At 34.8% G+C, this 22856-nt stretch overlaps 1 protein-coding gene across 1 annotated transcript; it reads left to right on the top strand.

Annotated features, from left to right (window-relative positions):
• The first annotated feature begins 469 nt into the window (after positions 1-469).
• On the top strand, positions 470-19499 carry AFP (alpha fetoprotein). The gene is made up of 15 exons (XM_030915805.1): positions 470-598; positions 1419-1470; positions 2441-2573; positions 4874-5085; positions 6251-6383; positions 7303-7400; positions 8955-9084; positions 11083-11297; positions 12951-13083; positions 13660-13757; positions 14356-14494; positions 16133-16356; positions 17497-17629; positions 18962-19016; positions 19357-19499. The coding sequence occupies exons 1-14, from the start codon at positions 514-516 to the stop codon at positions 19004-19006; spliced, it is 1830 nt and encodes a 609-aa protein (XP_030771665.1). The 5' UTR covers positions 470-513; the 3' UTR covers positions 19007-19016; positions 19357-19499.
• Positions 19500-22856: the final 3357 nt, after the last annotated feature.

Raw genomic sequence — 22856 nt, 5'->3', positions numbered from 1 at the left:
TTGAGAATATTAGTTATATTTGCAAAATGAAGAGTCTGAATTGGTCAGACCATGTCTTGTGTGCCTGGCATGTAATAGGCATTTGATAGTTTTAAAGAATTAATGTATTAGATGAATTGCATACCAAATCTGATGTCTTTTCTTTATGGCTTCATTAACTTCTTAATTTGAGAGGAATTAATTAATCTGCAACTTAGGGACAAGTCATCTCTTTGAATATTCTGTACTTTGAGGAGAATATTTGTTATATTTGCAAAATAAAATAAGTTTGCAAGTCTTTTTTTTCTGCCCCAAAGAGGTCTGTGTCCTTGAACATAAAATACAAATAAGTGCTATGCTGTTAATTATTGGCAAATGTCCCATTTTCAACCTAAGGAAATACCATAAAGTAACAGATATACCAACAAAAGGTTACTAGTTAACAGGCATTGCCTGAAAATACTATAAAAGAATTTCAGCACAATTTTCCATATTCTGCTTCTACCACTGCCAATAACAAAATAAGTAGCAACCATGAAGTGGGTGGGATCAATTTTTTTAATTGTCCTACTAAATTTTACTGAATCCAGAACACTGCATAGAAATGAATATGGAATAGGTGAGATATTTTGTGTTTTTCTCGTCTTTTCTCTATATCAAAATTTTTAAAATTATAAAATTTGCATTTATTCATTTGTCTTGATTTATTTATCATGTTCATTATTCCACATGGAGAAAAAAATTTAACTGGTGGATATATTTAAATGAAAGATAAACTTGGAACTTTACAAGAGGTTTACAAAATTATAGCAGTGTTTAATGTGACAAATGAATGGTTTGTATGTTTCATGTTGAATTAATTTTTACACATTTATTTAATTGGTATGCATATTAACTTTGAAAAATTATATATATACATATATGTACCTATATGTAAATGTAAATAAAATTTTATATGTGAAGAAGCCAGAATTGTGCTCCTTCACATAGAAAACTCCCTCAGACTAGTAAAATAAGTAAATCTTTATTTTTAATACAGAAAATAGGTCATTATTTGATGGTCTGAAGAAGAAACACTGTGACTGGGATGTGAATGGCAAACTGTAGTATAACTATGTTCAAAAGAATGCCTGAAATATATTTTTAATCATTTAACTTTCAGGACAATTACAGCACTACAGTACAGGGAAAAACCAAACAACTGGAAGACAAAATCTGGGTTTTAGTGATAGGTCTACTATAAATTATGCCTGTTAACTTCATTCCTTAGTTTTCCAGTTTTCTCAAGTATAAAATTAAGATGCTTAGGTTATCCCTAATGTTCTTTTAGTTCTGAAACTGTGCAGTTCTAACTGAAATACAAACATTCATATGTACCAATGATTACTTTCCTGGTTGCAGTTGAAAATATGTTTCATAAAGTTTATTTTGCTTTCCAGCTTCCATATTGGATTCTTACCAATGTACTGCAGAGATAAATTTAGCTGACCTGTAAGTTTTGCTTATATAAATCTACTTTAAATGTGTAAAGCAAGGATAAGTAAATACTTAAATAAAATTGGGTAGCCCTGTGAGTTCTTCAAAGCACAAAAGCAATTTGGACAATTTCAAGAAAAGTTACTCATACTGAATATCAACTTGATGTTGAAGATGTTAAACTGTTGAGTAATGTCTTAGACATTAACTTCTTGATTCCTTGAAATCCCATGAGGCAAACCAAATCAGATTTCAGAAACTGAAGATTAGTGTCTGATCAGTGACAGCCATATACTAATTCAGGAATTTTTCTCATCAGCATCAACAGGGTGATATTATAATGTTTTCTTTACTGTATACTATTTAAATCTTACCAGCAAACCATAGGTGATAAAATATTCTATTTTCTATTATTTGTGGAGAGTATGTTAGTCTCTTGGATGTCTTTCCATCCCACATTTTTAAAATTTCTAACAAAGAATTTAAAGTAGTGTGTTGCTGTTACTCCTTGCACATCCAAACCTGCATAAGGACTGCTTTGAGTCAATCCATGAGCACTGTAGTCTTGGGTTTTAGACCTTGCTCATACTGGGAGTAGACACTGTTAGAGGTCTGTCTAATTACCTTTTTTTTTTTTTTTTTTTTTGCTTAAATTTAAAAGTAACCGTAAGGAATATAGATACCCTCAATTATGGGTGCATTGCAGTAGATGGATAGTTACAGAAGGAGGAACCACTCCTATGGGAAATCCACATAATTATTTTAGCCTTTAACATCTATATGTATATTTATGGGAAAAGAAAACACAAAAAAGACTGAAGTTTCTTCTCAGATGACTAGAAGCTAATTTTACAAGTCAAATGTCTAAACAGATTACAACATAAATAGAAAAGAAAACAAACCAACCAAACAAAAAACTATACTTGAGAAAAATAAGCTTGCTACAGGTCTATTCTTTAAGGATTCACATGTATTTTTGTTTCAGGGCTACCATATTTTTTGCTCAGTTTGTTCAAGAAGCCACTTACAAGGAAGTAAGCAAAATGGTGAAAGATGTATTGACTGCAATTGAGAAACCCACTGGAGATGAACAGTCTGCAGGGTGTTTAGAAAACCAGGTGAGTGAATAATTTCAAAAAAGCATTGTGATATTTGACTAAAATTTAGCATGCTGAAGAGAAGATACAAAAATAACAATGAAAAATGCATTTAAATATTTGAAGAGCTATTGTATGAAAGAGGGATTAGGTTACTTCTGAATTGCTAAGGAGAGCGGAAGAGAACAATAGGTAGCTATTGTAAAGAGACCATATAAATATGATGACTAAGAGCTAAGGTTCTGAAATAAGATTATCTTGATGACTATAGGCGTATTAACTTTTTTGAGCTTTGGTTTTCTTATCTATAAAATAAGGGATAATAATAGCTCCCATTTCAGAGTTAGCATGGAAATTGATATAACAATAATAGTAGCTAACTTTTATTATACACACAATGTGACTGGCATTATTCTAGGAAGCATAATGTGTACGTTGATAATAAAAATATTTTACGACATAGGGGATAGATAGCACTGATGAATCAGAATGGTTGTCCAGTGAGTCAAGAGATGCTGGCTGGGGCTTCTGGGCAGGATATCAGCTTTGCTTACCTATATTCATTTATTAAACATTTAAAATAATGCTTGAAGATAGATGCTAATCTTCCAGTTGAGGAAGTTGAGGTGCAGAGAATTTAAGTGACTTTCGTAAGGGAACCACCAAATGGCAGAGCCAGGATTTGAACTAGACCATCTGGCTTGAAATTGACAGTCTTAGTAGCTTCATTACGCTGTAAGTATAGTGAATGTAAGATGCATAGCACATCGTTAGGGTTGCCAGGATTAGCAAGCAACAACAAAACATAATACCCAGTTCAATTTGAATTTTAGATAAACACGAAATACTTTTCTTAGTATAAGGATATTTCAATGTAGAAACTCAACAAATAATATTTAATATTATTTATTTTATCTTAACATAGAAACAAACTTTATAGTGATTAGAACTCTCCAATTATAAACCAACATGCCCAGAGAATACTTTATTACGGTGGGATTAATTAGGTGGCCGAAAGACAATGTACCTGGAATATCATAGAAGAGATGCCCTTTTAAATATATGGTTTAAGTACTTTCCAATTTTGAAATTTATGATTTGACAAAGATTTCTGTTTTGCATCTCTATTTTTGTCTTGTTCTGATAATCTTTTCAAAATGTGCATAAGAAACACAAAATACATTATCTATTGCAACTTTACATCCAATTAGAGGTTCGAGGTAATGTTACAGATTGCTGATTTATTCTTGTAAATTTAAAGGTCTACCTTTTAAATGAGGATTGGGAATTAGAAATCTTATGTAAGCATTCCAGGATTCTCTAAATATTACTGTAGCAGCTATAAAAGCTACATAAAAGTTTCCTCAGATGCATGAAACACATGTATTCATCGAGGTTTTCTGTGGAATATTGGTGCTGTCATCTGAGTTTGGTAAGAGTAAGTCACAGACAAGGCAGCACATACATTTTAACACATTTTAGCTAAATCTGTAATTACGACCAAGAAAAGTTTTAAAAAACCTTTTTAAAAAAAGTTTTTAAAAAATCATTTTTCCAGTTTAAAATCCAACCATTATTTCATTTCAAAATCATTTTTATTTCTAATTAAAAATAATATGCAGTTTTTTATTGCCTTGTAAGGATGGCATGTAAAATGAGCATTGATGTTTGAAATGTGATATGTATATATGAATATATATGTATATACCATAACATATACATATGTATTTGCAATTCCAAAAGTTACATCTTTAATGAGAATAATGAAAATATTATTTTGCTCAGTTTCTTTTTATTTATATTTAAATTTAAAGTTCTGTTGTACATGTGCAGGATCGTTACATAGGTAAACATGTGTCATGGTGGTTTGCTGCACCTACCAACCCACCACCTGAGTATTACGCCCAGCATGCATTACCTATTTTTCCTCCCTGCACCCCACCCCCTGACAGGCCCCAGTGTGTGTTGTTTCCCTTCCTGTGTCTATGAAACATGGTTTATATATTTATAAAAGCTTATATATCTTAGTCCAAATTTTTGAAAACACACAAAGGAAAAACAAAATAATTCAAAATTGAGAAAGAGAAACAAAATATTGCATGGCTTTTTTCCTTTTATTGTTTGGAGATTAAAGTTTCATTTTCCATAAGGCAGCAAAGAAATCTATTTCATCAGGCTAAAACAAAATACATTAGAATTTGTATGGAAAATTTTTCAGAATCTATAGTTCTGATTTTAGACATTAGAAAATGTTTCATGTGTCTTATAGATTTTTAAAGCAAAGTTAGTGTCTTTCACTAAACATAAAATATTTCTTGTAGCTACCTGCCTTTCTGGAAGAACTTTGCCATGAGAAAGACATTTTGGAAAAGTACGGACTTTCAGACTGCTGTAGCCAAAGTGAAGAGGGAAGACATAACTGTTTTCTTGCACACAAAAAGCCCACTCCAGCATCCATCCCACTTTTCCAAGTTCCAGAACCTGTCACGAGTTGTGAAGCATATGAAGAAGACAGGGAGACATTCATGAACAAGTAAGGATCTGGTTTAAAGGTAGATGCAAACCTCAGAAACACAGCAATGGCAAGCTTAATTTGGTATTTTTGCAATGTACTCATGTACTCCCAGTAAGAGGTATAACCTTTGTTTGGTGTTGTGTCTGCTGAGGTCCCAGGCAAGGTAATTAGGAGAGCAACATTTAGTGTAACTTTGTTTCCATAGCATGCTACATGTAGTACAGACCACAGGACAGACCTACCAGAGGTTCCATTAGTCCCTTGAGAGATACACACCTTGTTTTCTTCTTCTTTTTTCTTTTTATCCCTTTTACTTTCAATTTTACCTTCTTCAAGAATATATTAGTATTGCACAAAATTGATGCTTTCCAGAGCCATATATTGGTGTTTTGTATTCACCTAATTGCCTAGAAATGAAAGTTAGAAATCCAAGCATGGTCAAGATACATAGACATGGCAAAGTTTACTGAACACTTAGGATGTTGTGGAAACATGTCTGCTTGCACAGAGGATTGGATTAACACTCACAAACAACCTTTGAAGCCTCCTTCTCCTCTTCCTCTTCATTCTTCTTCTTTCCCCCATTTTGTTGATAGGAAATTGAAGGTAGGAAGGCTAAAACAACTGGCTAAGGGCACACAGCTAGTACATTTGAGCCCATGTTCTCTGTTGGAGAAGCCTGTATGTAACTCTTCAGCACTTCTGCCTTCCATGTTACTTCCTAAACCAGATAAATAGAGAGACTGCCCTTAGAACATCTGTGCTATGGTGACTATCCAGGTGCATAACCCCATTCTGCACTGACAAGGGATACAATGTGCATCCTTCTGTTGCACTTAGCAGAAGTCTGGCTTTGCTGATCCCTAAAACATATCTGAGTAGGCTTATTGAAAAGGACCTTTTAATAAGAATCATAGTTAGCGTGTCTGCCTCTTTTCTCCTCATAATAGAATCTGGTACCATCTGTCAGATATTTCTCCCCCCAGCATCTTTAGTGAGGAAACTTTTGACAACATGTGGAAAAAATATAACGATTTTCCCCTTAGAAACACAGTAAAGACAAAGTCAAATGCTTTTGTTGTTGTTATTTGAATCTTTAAGTAAATCCTAGAGACCAGTTCCAAGCGGCAGTAGTCTTATTTTTAGGTGTTTATAAATCTTCCAGCTCTATTCTATTTCACAGATTCATTTATGAGATAGCAAGAAGGCATCCCTTCCTGTATGCACCTACAATTCTTCTTTTGGCTGCTCGCTATGACAAAATAATTCCATCTTGCTGCAAAGCTGAAAATGCAGTTGAATGCTTCCAAACAAAGGTATCATATTTGTGTGGATATCTGAACCAGTACTGTAGTCTGACTATGTCTCATTTGAAAAAACAAAGTTAAAAATGAAAATGTGCTTAATGTGAAGAGTTTCATTTTTGGAACAGAGAAATAGTTCAGCAAGCTGATACTCTTCGTGTGAACAAAACTGGATTTGCTGGTTTTTATTATCTATTCATTAAGTCAACAATAATTTTATTATTAGGGAAGTGAGTTTGATGGGATAAAGGAGGAAAGACAGAAAGAGAGAAAGAGAAAGAGAGGGTGCTATAAATGGGAACGAATAAGTGAAAGAAAACAGAAAAGGAGAAGCAGAGGAGAGAGAAAAAATAAAGGACAACTATGATAAATGCTTTATACTCACTGTTTTTTTAATTCTTAGAACACATTTGAGGTGTATTTTTGTCCTTTAACAAACTAGGAAAGAGGTTTAGAGAAGAAAATTTTTTTTTAGGTTTAGAGAGGTAGAATAATATCCACCATCAACTACTTGCCACCAACAGTCCTACAACAAAAATTTCTTAAGAATTGTGACTACTCTTAGTGTCAAGCTGTGATACAATTGTATTTTTTTGTAACTGAGAAGGCATTTAAGAAATTAGCAGGCTTCAATTTGTCTTTAAGCTGTTTAAAAGTACAGTCTTTCATTGATGATCCCCAGTACAAAGGTTATGTTTTTGTTGCAAGGTATTTTGAGTAAATTTGTCTGGCACAGATGCATATAAAGCAACCTAAAAGAATAAATGAGTCAATAATATTCTGCAATAATGTATGGCATTTATAATTTTTAGTAAAATACATATTTTATGGAATTTCATTTTACCTACACTTGTTGTTTTTCTAAATATTAGAGCTCGTAAAGAAAATATTAGTATATGCTTTCATGACATCTTGTTTCTTCTACATCTAGGCAGCATCAATTACAAAAGAATTAAGAGAAAGCAGCTTGTTAAATCAACATGCATGTGCAGTAATGAAAAATTTTGGGACCCGAACTTTCCACGCCATGTAAGTTCAAGCTCTATCTAGGGAAGAGGGTGAGAGCTATAGAACTACCCTTTTGCAATTTGGGTTCGTTTTTCTAGTTGTTGCTGTTTTAGAGAATGAAGACCCCTTTGAGACCCCTTTGATGAGGGCTAATGGGATTAGAACCATGAACTCGTAGGATCAGAAGGAAGCCAATGGATAAGTCAGTTTAACACTTACTAAAGCCTAGCTGAGATAATACATGGAAAAGACTTTTAAAGTTTATGTTATTTACCTGTTCTTTAAGACACTTTAAGTTCTGGTCTGCAGTCAAATTATACTTCATCACTAGATCATATTTTTCTAGCTTTTCTACAAAATAAGTCAGCCTTCACTGAGTATCATTTAAAACTTTTGCCTTAACAAGAAATTCTTTACATTAATTGTGTTTCTTAACCTTCTATAAGGCTCTTTATAGCATTTATTGCTTCCCATAAAAATATTCCCTTGAGGCAATAATATTAGAATCTAGTGTCAGGAGAAAAGAACATTTTAAATTATATAACTAATTTAAAGTACTCATCAACTCTCTTATGATGAAACATTTCTAGTATATGAAAATATCTGAGCTGCTAATCGAATAGTAGTACGTATATATATTCAGAGTTTAGTTGATTGCTGTTTGGTTAAATAACACTTTAAAACATATTGTAGACAATGGAAATCTATAATGAAGTTTTTATTAATGGAATTAGTTCTAAAGACTGAAATTTCTTCCTGTAAGAAGTCAGATTTATGCCTTAACTACCCTCCAACTCAATTAGAAATTGAAAGATTAATTTACTACTTACTTCATTTAAATTTATCTTAGTAATAAAATAGAAACTGAGATAGTATTATAATAACCTTATCATTTGCTATCCATAAGTGAAAGGCAAGTGGTCTAAATTTATAGAGAAGATCCATCTTTATCAGAAGCAGGAATAGCACTATCTCCTCTAGGAGCAGTGGTTTTACAAAGACAACTCTTAAAATTTAATGAAATATGCAGAGGAAACCAGAATTTTTATGTCTTACTTCTTTTTTGGCCACATTACTCTCTTGGCACAATGGTATGCCTGAAATGTTTAATCTGCTCCACTTTCTTGTCCCATTTCATTGATTTGCACATACGCCTCCTTTCCTGGATTCTCAGAAGTATTTTTTACCCCAGTAAAAAATGGTTCTCATTTCCATGGAGTTTTCCTGTTTCTTAATTGTTTATTCTTTTAAAGTTTTCTGTCCACTCAATACAAATGCTCAGCATCAGAGTAGAATGGCAAAAAGAATTTACCTTAATTTTTAAGACATGTTTTAGGAAGAGATAAATTACTTCTAAACCATTTGTGAGGCCAGGTCACAGTTTACAGAGCTACCACCTTGAAAGACACAGCTGGAATCAAGCCTTAAAACATGTTTCCTTTTCTTTTTAAAAAACAAGGGAATTTCACTTGTTTCTCTTTGAATCTTCTATTGTAGTAATGCCCTATAAATTCTATTTTATTTTGACAGATAACACAGAAATTAATTTCTAATTTCTTTTTTTTTTTTTCCTAGAACTGTTACTAAACTGAGTCAGAAGTTTACCAAAGTTAATTTTACTGAAATCCAGAAACTAGTCCTGGATGTGGCCCATGTACATGAGCACTGCTGCAGAGGAGACGTGCTGGATTGTCTGCAGGATGGGGTGAAGAGTCTTAATTCTTAAAAAAGATAATTTTCACTCCCTTTTCTTTCTTTTTGTCTCATTCTGAAAGGGAGAAGGTTGTCTGACTTGAATTGGTTACAGGGTATGGAAACTAGGTGACTCCGTACATTTGCAGACTTGTTGGTAGTAAAACTTAAACCATCTTTTGTTGATCCTGGTTTTCACTTTAGCTATACCCCCTTTTGTGAAACCAAGGCCCATCTATTTCTTACTTCTAAAAAAACTATGAGAACTTCTCAGAAGGCTTCTACATAGTATCTTAGAGGACAGGAGGAAACTAAGTTTTAATGTATTTGTTTTTTCATTCATTTATTCTTTCATTTGATGAATAAATATATGTTAAATACTTTCTATCTGATTGCCACTGTGACAGACACTTGCTATAAATGCACAGGCTGACCTCGAGGAATTCACAGTCTGATAGGAGAGATAAGACAGTGACCTCCTTGGAGTTAGGGACTGCCTTGGTTTACTGTTATCTCCATAGCACAATGCCTGGCACATGGAAGGCATTCTATAATAGTTTGTTAAATGAACAAATACAATAAAAATAGCACAAGAAACTGTTCTACAAGGTAAAAAGCTAGCAATGCCAAAAAAAAAGTGTGAATAAAGGGGTCTCAGCGAATTAGAAAACAACGTTTAAAAAACCCAGTAACAGTTTCCTGAGTGTGCTCTAGTCAGTGGTGACTTAAGCAGTGTGGCATTGGCCTATTTTGGCTAATCCTAGACTTTCTGGATATTATAAGAGAGGCTTGTGGACCCCCAGATTACTCTCTCTCTATGGGCCCCAGGACACACCAAAGAGATTAAAATCCAAGGAGCTTAAAAATTACTGCTCTTAGGTACTCAAATGGCTTGATAACCATCACTGGACTATGGTTTCCAGAAGGCTGAAAGTGAAGATAAAATGCTCATTTCAGCCTACTCCAATGGAAATTCAGCTGAGATGCTTGAAGTCAGCAAGAAGCCGAGGCTGCAGGGGAGACCTGAGAGTGACAGTCCCTGAGGAGTTGGGGAAGAAGTGGGAGGAGTCAGCCTGACAGCGACTGTACTACTTTACTTGTTTTCCTTCTAGAAGTATCTACCTGCATACTAGGAAAACCAACAAGAAATATTTTGATTTTCTTTGAGCTCAGTGTTCCCATTTTGAACAGACAATGTTACTGTTTCTCATAGTCATTTTTTAAAAGTTAGTTTTTTCAATTTTTGGAGCTCATAACCACCCTTTTCCTTTAAAGTGGAAACATTAATTTCAGTATGATACATAAGGTGGATTTTGATAGCTGAACAATGGGTTCTAATTGTCTTTGCTGAGAATGTGCAGAATTTTCAGTCCCATGACAGGTATATGTAAGCTCTGCCTCTCTCTGGCCACTTAGGTGTACTGCCGTTTTATTATCTATAGACTGCCCTCTGAAGGTCATAGTCAGTCACTGCAGTATGTTCTGATAAAGATGATTATCATTCTTACGGAATTTCTCATAGAGCAGAAAGTTTGCTCTCCATGTTATGACATCAGTTGCAAGTGTTGTTTAGTGGCAAATTTGAATCCTAATAGAAATATATATAGCAACATGCATCCCATTTTATTTGAGTACATTTCCCACTTATTTGTAAAGGTTTTTAATTAAAATAAAATAGGGTTTAGCTTACAAGTATGGAAAGAAGAATTGAACAAATAGGTAAGTGGATAGGAATGAGAAAAGGCAAAAGTGGGGAGAAAGCACTAAAATGGGAGACAAGTTAAAATGTCTTCTTTCTTCTTCTTTCCTTCCTCCTTCCCCCCTCCCTCTCTATTTTCCTTTCCCTTTCCTTCTTTCCTGGCCTTTTTTCTTCTTTCCTGGCCTTTTTTCTTCTTTCCTTGTTTCCTTCTCCCTCCCTCTCTTCCCTTTCTTCCTTTTTCTAAAGCTGACTTTGAGATCCTTTATTAAAGAATAAACCTTTAAAACTTATACTTTATTTTCCCTGTTGCAGGAAAAAATTATGTCCTATGTATGTTCTCAACAAGACACTCTGTCAAACAAAATAACAGAATGCTGCAAACTGACCACACTGGAACGTGGTCAATGTATAATTCATGCAGAAAATGATGAAAAACCTGAAGGTCTATCTCCAAATCTAAAGAGGTTTTTAGGAGATAGAGATTTTAACCAATTTTCTTCAGGGGAAAAAAATATCTTCTTGGCAAGGTAACATACTCTGTAAATGTATGTTCATACAAGTAAAAATGATTATGTAGCTGACAGACTTGCGTTGTTGAAATGAAGAGTGATGGTTATGGTTTTTGAGTTCAATATATGAAGATATTTGGCTAGAATGTTCTGAGCTAAAATAGATTTAAGTAGATAACTAGGGAATAAGTAATGGGATTTGGTGTATAATGGTGAAGCTTTCACCATTGTGACTCATTAACTGCTTTGCTTAAGAAGCTGGATTTTATTTCACGTCAATTTCTCTGGAACCAGAAGCATTGTCATCCTGTAAAGATTACTCATATCAAGGCTGCCATTGAACTTTCAAATAGGATATGGATATTTTTGTAATAGGAAGAGTTCATGATTAAGAATGTACTCTTGCTACGCATGTTAAAGAAAAACTGTTCTCCAAAAGATAACACAATAGATAATGCTAGATAGAAGACCTTTTATAGGAATAGTTTATTGGCTATGTATTAAATACATGTTTTATATTTTTTAAGAAAATCAAAACATGTTTAGAAGCACTTGCAGTACATTAGTTTGTTTTAATACAAATGATAGGTCACGTTCTCACTCTATTTGCCTTTAAGGGAAGCAAGTAATCAAGTTAATACGTTTTCTTTTATTGTATAGTATGTAACTATGGACACTACTAGAGGAGGGATTTGTGCAGCACTTAGGACGTTACATTTGATAATTTCCAAGGGTCTTTCTAGATATAAGAGTCTGATTCTAATGTAGTAATAAAAGTAATGGTCCAATTTTCTTTTTACTATTGCCTGAAGATATTACTCTATTGTTGCATTAAAATTAAACATTCACACATTGTTTGCACTGCTAAATAAAATTATGTAAGCTAGAATAAAGTTCAGATTTAAGAGGCACATAGTGACAATTTATTGGTGACAGAACTAATCCTATAATCTGGGAATACCATTAGTAAAGTCAAGAATTATCTTTAAGTTTACACATCCATGCACATCTAAAGCTAATTATGTAATAGAAGCAGTTCTTCAGTTGCAAAGGTTCTTTGCAGTAGAATTTTCTCAGCCAGGAATGATCTTCCCCCAGATACTTGCATAGCTTCCTTCACTCAGCTGATCTCTGTTCTGATACCAGCTGCCTAGAGAGACTTTTCTTGACCACACACAGAGTTAGTGGCCTCTCCACCTTGGGTATCAACCCTTTTCCTCTTTTTCATCTTTATTTTCATTGATTTATCACTAACTGAAATGAGATGGCCTATTTTTTGTTTGTTTGTTCTGCCTCCCTATAATGTGTGCTTTTCAGAGGGCAGGTATTTATCTTACACATCATTGAGTCCATTCTGCTTAAAGCAATGCTAGCAGAGAGTAAACCCTGGAAAAATGTCTGTTGAATAAATGAATATAAAGTCCATAATTGAAAAGTCAAATTGCGAGATGCAAGAGAAAACAAAAAGCCATTTTACAGGACAATTTGAAGGATCACAGTCTTCATTAACAGTTTTGCCATTCATATAATTCAAATCGTATTTGATTTTCAGGTTTATTTATTTGAATTTAACTTCCACATGCCATATTATACAGGAATAACTAGAGAAGTGAGGGCTCCTTTTGTCTCTTAGTTCCAATAACTTGAAATATTTTTCTCCACATATTTCAGTTTTGTTCATGAATATTCAAGAAGACATCCTCAGCTTGCTGTCTCAGTAATTCTAAGAGTTGCTAAAGGATACCAGGAGTTATTGGAGAAGTGTTTCCAGACTGAAAACCCTCTTGAATGCCAAGATAAAGGGGTAAGTTTCTCTAGAATTTTAGGGGAGTGTGAAAAACTGGATTGATGTCATCTGTTAAAAATGCTGTTTGTTTGAAAGTCTCTAGTTGTTAACTAGTTGTTAGCCAGTTATATCTATTAACTAGTTGTTTAGATATTAAACTGTTATTAACTAGCAGTCAGCAGCTAGTGGTTTGCTTTAGAAATAAAAATGTTAATCGCTTATCGGCCTTTTGGCTAAGATCAAGTGTAGAAATAAAAATGTTAACCAAAAGTTCTGTGATCCACAAATAAAGGTAGTATTCATTATTCATTTTTGGATAACTTTAGAAAGGCAAGAATTTGGTACAGAAAGAACTGTAATCATTTATCCAAAGATTGAGTTTTGCCATTAAATGATTTTGTGATTCATAAAGTTTTAAACTTAATCTCCCCAAAATCCATTTTCTTTAATTATCAAAATTTACACTTTACCATCTTTAATATTAACAAATCTCTGATTGGTTTGATAATAGTATATAATATTGATCAACTTTTATATACAAAGTTATGCATCCAAGAAGAGAAAAATGTATATGTAATAATTCTTCATTTTCAGGAAGAAGAATTACAGAAATACATCCAGGAGAGCCAAGCATTGGCAAAGCGAAGCTGTGGCCTCTTCCAGAAACTAGGAGAATATTACTTACAAAATGCGTATGTTTTTGTAAATGATATTTTTAGTGAATTAAAATTATTAACAGACAAGGGAAATATAAATACAAATTAGTATCTCCATAGCTACTCTAATTTCAGTTCCTATTTCAGATTGGAATTCAGTGTAATCTGACTACCCAATATTCTGGAAGAGAATGTAGCCTTCCCCATTCTTCTCCTTTGGAAGCAACAAGGATGACCTGTGAGGTCTGATCTGTGATATTGACTTTAAGTTCCCCATACTGTGCAAATTTTTGCAGTAAAGATAACTCTTCTGTCACGGTCTGTCCTAGTTAAAGCACCAAAAGATCACAGTTAAAAATCAATGAAGCTCTGAGGTTTGGAATACGAGTCAGCCTTCTGCCTGGAGTTCGCTTTTTCATTGTGACGTGCTTCTATAGTAGGAGTACAGGGAGTGGTTGTTAGAGTAAATGCATCTCAAAAGTTGGTTCAAATACCATGTAGATGAAATAAATGAGCTGACCTCATGTCTTCTGACATCAGAGAAGAGAGTCTGTGAGAAGAAGCAAGGTGGCTGAAAACTCGTGAATGACTTAGCAGGACTTAGTAAAAAAAAAAAAAAAAATGCTTCTTTCAGATTTCTCGTTGCTTACACAAAGAAAGCCCCTCAGCTGACCTCATCGGAGCTGATGGCCATCACCAGAAAAATGGCAGCCACAGCAGCCACTTGTTGCCAACTCAGTGAGGACAAACTATTGGCCTGTGGTGAGGGAGCGGTGAGTGTCTGCTTGGTTTAGTCCCATCTCATTTCTGCCCTGTTTGACTTGAAATAGCCTCATACTTCCCCTCTAGGGAAGATGGTAAAAACCAACGGAGAGATGGCTTTAGGAGGCTTGTTTGATTAGTCGCAGTTGGAAGGTGTGAGACTCAGCTCTGGATGCAGGCATGTGGCCAGGCTTCCTGTTCTTTCAGGATGGCTGGTGGAAGTGCAGCCAGTTTAGTCAACAACATCCGAGCCAACTTTATATATCGGAAAGACAGAATGACTAAGTGTAGCTCATAATTCACAACTTAATTCATAATTTGTAACTTCAACTCACAATTTCTGCTTTTTGTTCATATATTTACTTTGGTGTTTTAAAAAACTTTATCTTTGATTGATTAAAATTAGTCATGCTATTTTAGCCATACTTACATTTTTACCTTTTGTAGTATAACGTTATTATTGTGACATTAATAATAATTTGTTCCCTTTGACAGGGTATAGGGTACAGCACAGGATAAGTATCATGTTCTGAATAGTAAAATGACTTTTGAGTCAGTAATGCCAATATTCTTTACTTCCTAATGTCACTAGTGTCATACATAAGATTACAGGATGAATTAAAAATATTTTTCCCATAAAGTCATAATTGCAAATGAAATTGTCTATTTTATCCCTTTTTCTCTTGTTCATAATGGGAAGTTATTTGCTACTTAGTCTTTATGTAGTAAAGTTTTTCCCCAAAGGTTAACAGCAGAAGGAGAGTTTCCTGTGATTAAACGTCACCTCAATTGTTTCTTGAATTCCCCCTGTTGGGAGGCTGCAGGGATGCAGGATGGTGTAATGGTTCAGGAGTGTATGTTCCAGAGGCCACCAGCCTACAGCCACATTCTACTTTCACTACTTTCACAGTGGGAAAGCTACTTATGTCATTAAGCTTGAGTTTTTTCGTCTGACATTTGAGAATAAAAATTATACCACCCTCACACGACAGCTGTTTTAAACAAGATAATCTGAGTAACTCACACAGCACTAGTCTGATATATAAAGTGAACACAAAACATATTATTTCTTATACAAGTTATTAATAGGTGATTAAGAAGTATCTCCTGAAGTAGGCAAGGTAGCAAGATTCTACATTAGGAAAGTCTTAAAAACCCGCAAAAATTGGTCCTATTTCTTTTCAGTTGGGATGATATATTAGCTGCAAGTGTATATACATGTGTATATGTATACGAATAAAAGGGGTAAGTTTGTGCTACTTTTACCTTCAGATAGTGATTCTCAAAAGAAAAATGGAAAGTTCTACTAAATACACATGGGAAACATAAAGGCAGAGATACTTTTGTCCTTTAGAAGTGTGTATGTAACTGGAAGCATGTTTCGAATAGCTGACACAAATAGCTAAATGACTATCCTCAATATCACATATGGACTACCTGCTGCTACGTGCTAAGGCTTAGCCCAAACAAATGGGTAAATGTTGGAATTTACAATATAGTGTCACATGATCCTACATAGCAAATTTTCCTGTAATATTAATTGTAAATTGCTGGACATTGAAATTATTGCAGCAGTTTTCTGAAAAACTGGACCAACTTCGTGACTAATGCCCAATCTCCTTGCTTTTTTTTCTCATTCTCCTAACCAGGCTGACATTATTATTGGACACTTATGTATCAGGCATGAAACGACTCCAGTAAACCCTGGTGTTGGCCAGTGCTGCACTTCTTCATATGCCAACAGGAGGCCATGCTTCAGCAGCTTGGTGGTGGATGAAACATATGTCCCTCCTGCATTCTCAGATGACAAGTTCATTTTCCATAAGGATCTGTGCCAAGCTCAGGGTGTAGCGCTGCAAACGATGAAGCAAGAGTAAGAAACTGTTACTTGCTAGCATGGAAAAGAATGACAACCCCAAAGAGCAACTGAGACTTCTACCTCACTCACCTAACACTATTGGGCTCACTAACAGAGCATTACTCCCAAAGCACTCAAAATGTCTTTGAAAATAGTTTTGTCTCAGTGTCTTCCCAGCCTCATTGGGGAGGCAGGTCTAGAAAAATTCATGAGGGCAGACAATTTCCTGTTTGTAAAAATAATCTCTGTTGTAACTATTATCGTGATATGTATTTGGAGGTTGAGGAAAAGTGGGCAATCTATTCTGAGGAATTAGAGTGTATCTTTGCAGCAAATTTGGGTACTTCCATTCCAAGCACAGGAAACACATCATTGAATCTTTTTTTTTCACATTATTTATACTTAGAAGATAATAACTCTCTTATTTAATTCAATCATGCCATTTGGGTGTTAAGAAATGACATGTGCATTTCAGTTCATTGTGGGAGCTCTTTTGTAATGGTGATGGTCATGCAAGTCAATGGAGCTTATGTTTTTCAAACTCCCATGCATTTTAATCCTCACTTGTTTTGTAGTCTTCCTTCATCAGAAAACCCATTCTTCTCTTTCTTCCTCTATCACAGTCTGAGGTATGTTTCAAGGTATGATAAGAATGTTGCCTCTTCTGGCAAGCTTTTCCTATTGCTCTGATCTACTACTCCCTATTGCTCTGGTCTAAGTCCAACATGAAAGGCTTGCTAAATAAGTGGCGCAGGCAATTAGTGCTGCCAGTGCCTAGATAAGGGTGTGATAACTGGATGGGCAGGATGCGGAGATCTGGGTCTTCGAGTGTGGATAAGACACAGTTAAGAAGAGAGGACAGGAAAGGATATTCCTAGGGGGTGGGAGGAGATTGCCTTCCACTACACATAAGTATGGTCCAGTATGAAATAGTGTTCCATCCATGACCTGCACAACTCCAGGCCGGTGGAACATTTGGCGTGTTTTCACCCTCACTCTTTCTACTGAAGAACTAGACAAGGTGTGTGTGGTCAGTCTGGTGATAGGTTGATGGAGTAAGGGTTTAGGCTCTGAGAATTCTCTACCAGCAAGGCTGTAGAAAAATAGCATTGCATAACAGACTTCTCTTGTATTTTGTTTTGTTTTAAATCACAGGTTTCTCATTAACCTTGTGAAGCAAAAGCCACAAATAACAGAGGAACAACTTGAGGCTGTCATTGCAGATTTCTCAGGCCTGTTGGAGAAATGCTGCCAAAGTCAGGAACAGGAAGTCTGCTTTGCTGAAGAGGTACATGCAGCTCATTTCGTAATCCAAATACTTGCTATGGAATTTTCTGTAGTGGATAATGAAAGGAAGACCCTACAAATTTATAACTTTAAAATATTTTCAGAGAGATTTAAATTTCATTGAGAAACAGATTGAAGGATTTTAGAAGATTTAAAAAAATCACATTTTCTTAATATTAGGAAGAATTATAATATTAAAATATATTGATAGAATTAGAAACTTTAATTTATTTCCTAGTAGAGAAACCCATAAAGTGAATGTATAAACAATTGATGGTAATTTAGATAGTTTCTGGCCTAAAATTGATCAATTCAGCTAAAAGGATGAAACGATTTAATAGCAAATTAATTATGCAAACAGAGTATTAGGAGAATATTTGTAGAAAATGTTTTTGAACTCATTTAGAAGCTTGCTTTCGTACATCAACAGAGTAGTACTTGGGAGTTATTTTAATTACGTAGTAATTTTAGATGGATAATTAGCTAGGTTTTTTTAACTAGGGAATTCTACCTAACATTTTAAAAAATTACCTTTTTTCAGCTTTATTGAGGCATGATTGACAAATACAAATTATATCTGTTTAGGGTATACACGTGATGTTTTGATATATTTATACATTGTGAAATGATTATCACAATCAAGACAATTGGCTAAATTTTACAAATTTTTAGTTTGTATTGCTACATATATTTGAATATAGCAACACTATACTTTAAAAAGATATTCTATAACTTAGCCTTTTTGTCAATTTTACGTTTCTTGCCATGTAAAATCCAAAGACAGATGTATTTAGAAATGTAGAGTTTTTCTATAAATAATATAATTAGATGCATTTGAATATGTGCACTTATCAGTATATGTGTGTGTTTTTGGTGGGATCAGGTGGGGTGGGACATAGATAATCAAATTAGATAAAACTGGTAAAACAGATTTGATGTAAAGCATTTCTGAAAAACATGACACAAGATTAATGTTCTATAATCTGAGAAGACATTTATTTAGATATAGAGAACATGAACAAATAGTAGCAGTACTTTATCTGCAAACCTTTTAATTTTTAATAACTTGTAATTTGTAGAGGAAGGGGAAAGATTGAGTCAGAATAGGCACAGATTTGGAGATTGTTATAGAAAAAAACTGTTGATATGAATGAATATTGTTTTCTCCCTGGCTTTTACTATCCTAGATTGTTGGCATCAGAGATGTATTTCTTCATTTTTAACTTAGTTAATCTACAAACCTGTAAATTCACCCCAGATTGTAGAGTGTTAACTGTATGATTGGTATAATAATCCATTTCTTTATCTGATTATGTTTATTCTTAATTTTCAGGGACAAAAACTGATTTCAAAAACTCGTGCTGCTTTGGGAGTTTAAATTACTTCAGGTAACAAAACATTCAGACAAGACTGAATATAATGTTGATTCTCCAGAAATATCAATCCATAATGAGACAGATCATGAGGATTGCCGTTAATTCTCTTAAAAATAAATGGAATTCAAGAAAAAGTTTATATTAAAAGCACTTGAACAAAATTATGCACACCATGTTAAACTAGTGGCTCAACTATGCAAAATCCTTTTAGGTAATTTAAAAGGCTTAAACAAATGCTATCAGAAGACTTTCCTATGTATACAATGTTTCTCTGATATAAAATAATAGAATCAGTTACTTACTACAGTTATTAGTTTAATTAATATTTAATATATTTTTGCTCATATTGCAGGGGAGGAGAAGACAAAAGGAGTCTTTCATTTGGTGTGAACTTTTCTCTTTAATTTTAACTGATTTAACACTTTTTGTGAATTAATGAAATGATACTTTTATGTGAGATTTCCTTATCATAGAAATAAAATATCTCCAAATGTTTCCTTTTCCAAGTCTGCTTATTTATGAAAAGTTATAGATAATTTCTTTAGTTTTGTATACCATTGTCTGAAGCAGATTCTGTTAAAATAGCATTAAGTACTGGTTATTATAGGAGATTAAAGCCATCCAAGCATGGATTTACAGTACTAGATCACTTGGTGAACTGAAAACATGTTCCCAAGTTAAACACTATTTGATGCTGCCAGGGCATTTTGTTCATTAAATGGCCATCACTGAAGTATTCTAACAGATAATCTGGAGATGAGAAAAGAAATTATTATTCTTCTATGGGATCTATGAAAATTTCACAACGACTTTTTTTCTCTATCTTACACAGTTCTGTATTCACAGACATTTTAAAACATAAATATATTGTAGCTTTGATTGAATATAATTAATATTTTCATAAATTAATTTTTTATTCCACAAATGTTTACTAAGCCCTCACTGAGTACCAGGCCCTGTGCTGGGTACAGTCACTGTTCTCCAGTCGCTTCAGTAGAGAAGGAAGCAACACAGAAAGAATGCCTCAGATTATGACCACAATTTGACAACAAATTGTTGAGGGAAACAAAGGGTGGGTGACATCGGTTCTGACTAGAGAAAGTACCATAAATATGTAAGAAGAGTCTTAGAAAATGAATGAGCATTCATCAGTTCAAGTAAAAGAGAAGTCCATTTTATGAAAGAGGGGAACATGGTCAGAGGTACCGGGTATGACAAAGCATGATGGATAGTTTTAGAGGAGTACAGGGTAGGTAGGAAGGGTAGAGATGTAGAATGTCAGGCAGGATGTGGAAGCTATGGAGGGCTAAGTCAGACTCTCATGGCTCTATTCTAAAGAGGTTGGACAATATCTTATGAGTAACAGAGGACCAAAGTGATATCTAAGCAGAGATGTGCTGTTAATAATTAGCTTTGAGGAAGATAATCCATGAGATATGGAGAATGGGCAATGGGGCAGGGAAAAGGGTAGAGAGGGGCAAAGTCAGCAAGAGGTGACAAAAAGACCCGTCCACCAGTAGGGAAGCTGTTTATCTTATTTACTTTGAATAGAAATCTAAATATTACATGCATGCTTGGCCTGTGCTCTGGGACAAAACAAAGGCTTCAGAGCAATAAAATGTGCTTTCAGTTCTTTCTTTCTTTCTTTCTTTCTTTTTGAGTTGGAGTCTCACTATGTTGCCCAGCTGGTCTCACAATCCTGGGCTCAAAAGATCCTCCTACCTTGGCCTCCTGAGTAGCTGGGACTATAGCCATGAACCACTACACCTAGTCCTTTTAGTTCTAACTAGATCACTTTCTACTTGACATTTTGCTTTCAATTGTACTACAACATCTATGAACTTTGTCTGATTTTGGTGTAATTCTAAAAGGTATTAATTTAAAGATCACAATAAAATAAAATCACATTCAGTATAAACGCATTAAACAGGAAAATATTTTTAAGGGAAAAGCACAATGAAGGTAAAACTGTTAAGATTTATGAGTCAAATGATATTTTGTTGAAATATATAAAGAAAAAATGATTGGAGGCACAAGGACAAATTAACACAAGTACAATTGTAACTTCGGGATTTTTTTTTTTTTTTTTTTTTTTTTTTTTTTTTTTTTTTTTTGAGATGGAGTCTCGCTCTGTTGTCAGGCTGGAGTGCAGTGGCGCGATCTCGGCTCACTGCAAGCTCCGACTCCCTGGTTCAAGCGATTCTCCTGCCTCAGCCTCCTGAGTAGCTGGGATTACAGCCACATGCCACGATGCCCAGCTAATTTTTGTATTTTTAGTAGAGACGGGGTTTCACCACGTTGGCCAGCCTGGCTTCAAACTCCTGACCTCGTGAGCCGCTCGCTTCTGCCTCCCAAAGTGTTGGGATTACAGGCGTGAGCTACCGTGCTCAGCCAAACTAGAGATTTTAAAACATCTTTACCTCATTAACAGAACAAGTTAGGCAAATAACAAATAAAGACTCAGGTTATTAAACTGCTGTAGTCAAGATTACCAACAACTTTCACACTGCAAAATACAACAGTGGATTCTTAGTCTTCAGCTTATCTGAGTTCTCTCGGTAGCATTTGACACAATTGATCACTCTCTTTTCCTTGAAACATTTTCCTCACTTGGTGTTCGGACTTTCTTCCAACCTCATTGGCTGTTTCACCTCAATCTTCTTTGCTATGTCCTCCTAACTCTTTAACCTCTAAATGTTGGAGTGTCCCAGAAGAGTTCTTCCTTGACCTAAATTCACTCATCCAGATTCAATGCATTAAATGCCATCTAGATGTTGACAACACATGTTTATAGCTCCAGCCTGGATTTCTTCCTCGACTTCCAGGCTTTTATGTCAGCTTCCTCCCTCACATCTCCATGCTGATAATGTATAGATAATACAAACTTAGCACATTACAAATTGAATGTGAATCTACTCCTTGTCCGAAACTTGTACCACCATCTTGTGCATCTGTCTGCTTTTATGAGTCAGACATTTTGGATTTGTTGATGACCCCTCTCTTGCACACCACCCTCACATTCAATCTATGAGCAAAGCTTGTCAGCTCTACCTTTAAAAAGTATCCAGAATTTGACTATTTCTCAATACTTTGGTACCAGTCACAGTCATATGCCTCACTGGGGTTACTGCAATAGATTCCTAATTGGTATTTTTACAAATGCCCTTGCTCCACCCTCAACCCTATTCTCAAAAGTGAACATTATGTCACTTTTTCACTCAAAATCCTCTAGTGGCTTCCCACCTCTCTCAGAGTAAGATGCAAAGTCTGTCCAATGACCCTACATGATAATATCTTTCTGACATTTTTTGTTACTCCTCTGCTCAGACACAGAGGTCTCCCTGCTGTTCTTCAATTACCAATCAATGTCCTGCTCAAGGTTTTGCCCTCATGACCCTTCTGGTGTAGAAGACCCTCAGATACGTGTGAGGCTCCCTTCATCACCAACTTCAAGCTTCTACTCATAGTCATCTGCTAAATGATGATGTTTTCCTCAACTACCTTATTTCAATTCAGAAGCGCCATTCCCAACCCCCAAAATGCTTATTACCATCTGACAAACACTAGATTTTACTTGTTTAGTATCTGTCCGCCTCACTAGAGTGTAAGCTCCATGAGAACAGTAACTTTTGTCTGCTTTGTTCACTTCTGCTATCTTCAGCATATAGAACAGTGCCTGAAACATAATGGCCATTCTATAAATATTTATTTGAATATGTGGAGGAATACTACATGCCATGGGCTATATTTTCTTATAAGGTGGTGAAACTAGAGGGGTTGCTAGCTCCCTCTAATAAAATCCACACTAGAGAAAGAAAAAAGCACAGGCCTAAGAAATTAACGTAAAAACTA

Source organism: Rhinopithecus roxellana, chromosome 2 (genome assembly GCF_007565055.1).
Source record: "Rhinopithecus roxellana isolate Shanxi Qingling chromosome 2, ASM756505v1, whole genome shotgun sequence".
In the NCBI taxonomy this organism is placed as follows: domain Eukaryota; kingdom Metazoa; phylum Chordata; class Mammalia; order Primates; family Cercopithecidae; genus Rhinopithecus; species Rhinopithecus roxellana.
Note: the sequence above shows the minus strand (reverse complement) of the source record. Positions and strands in the feature narration are given on the sequence as shown.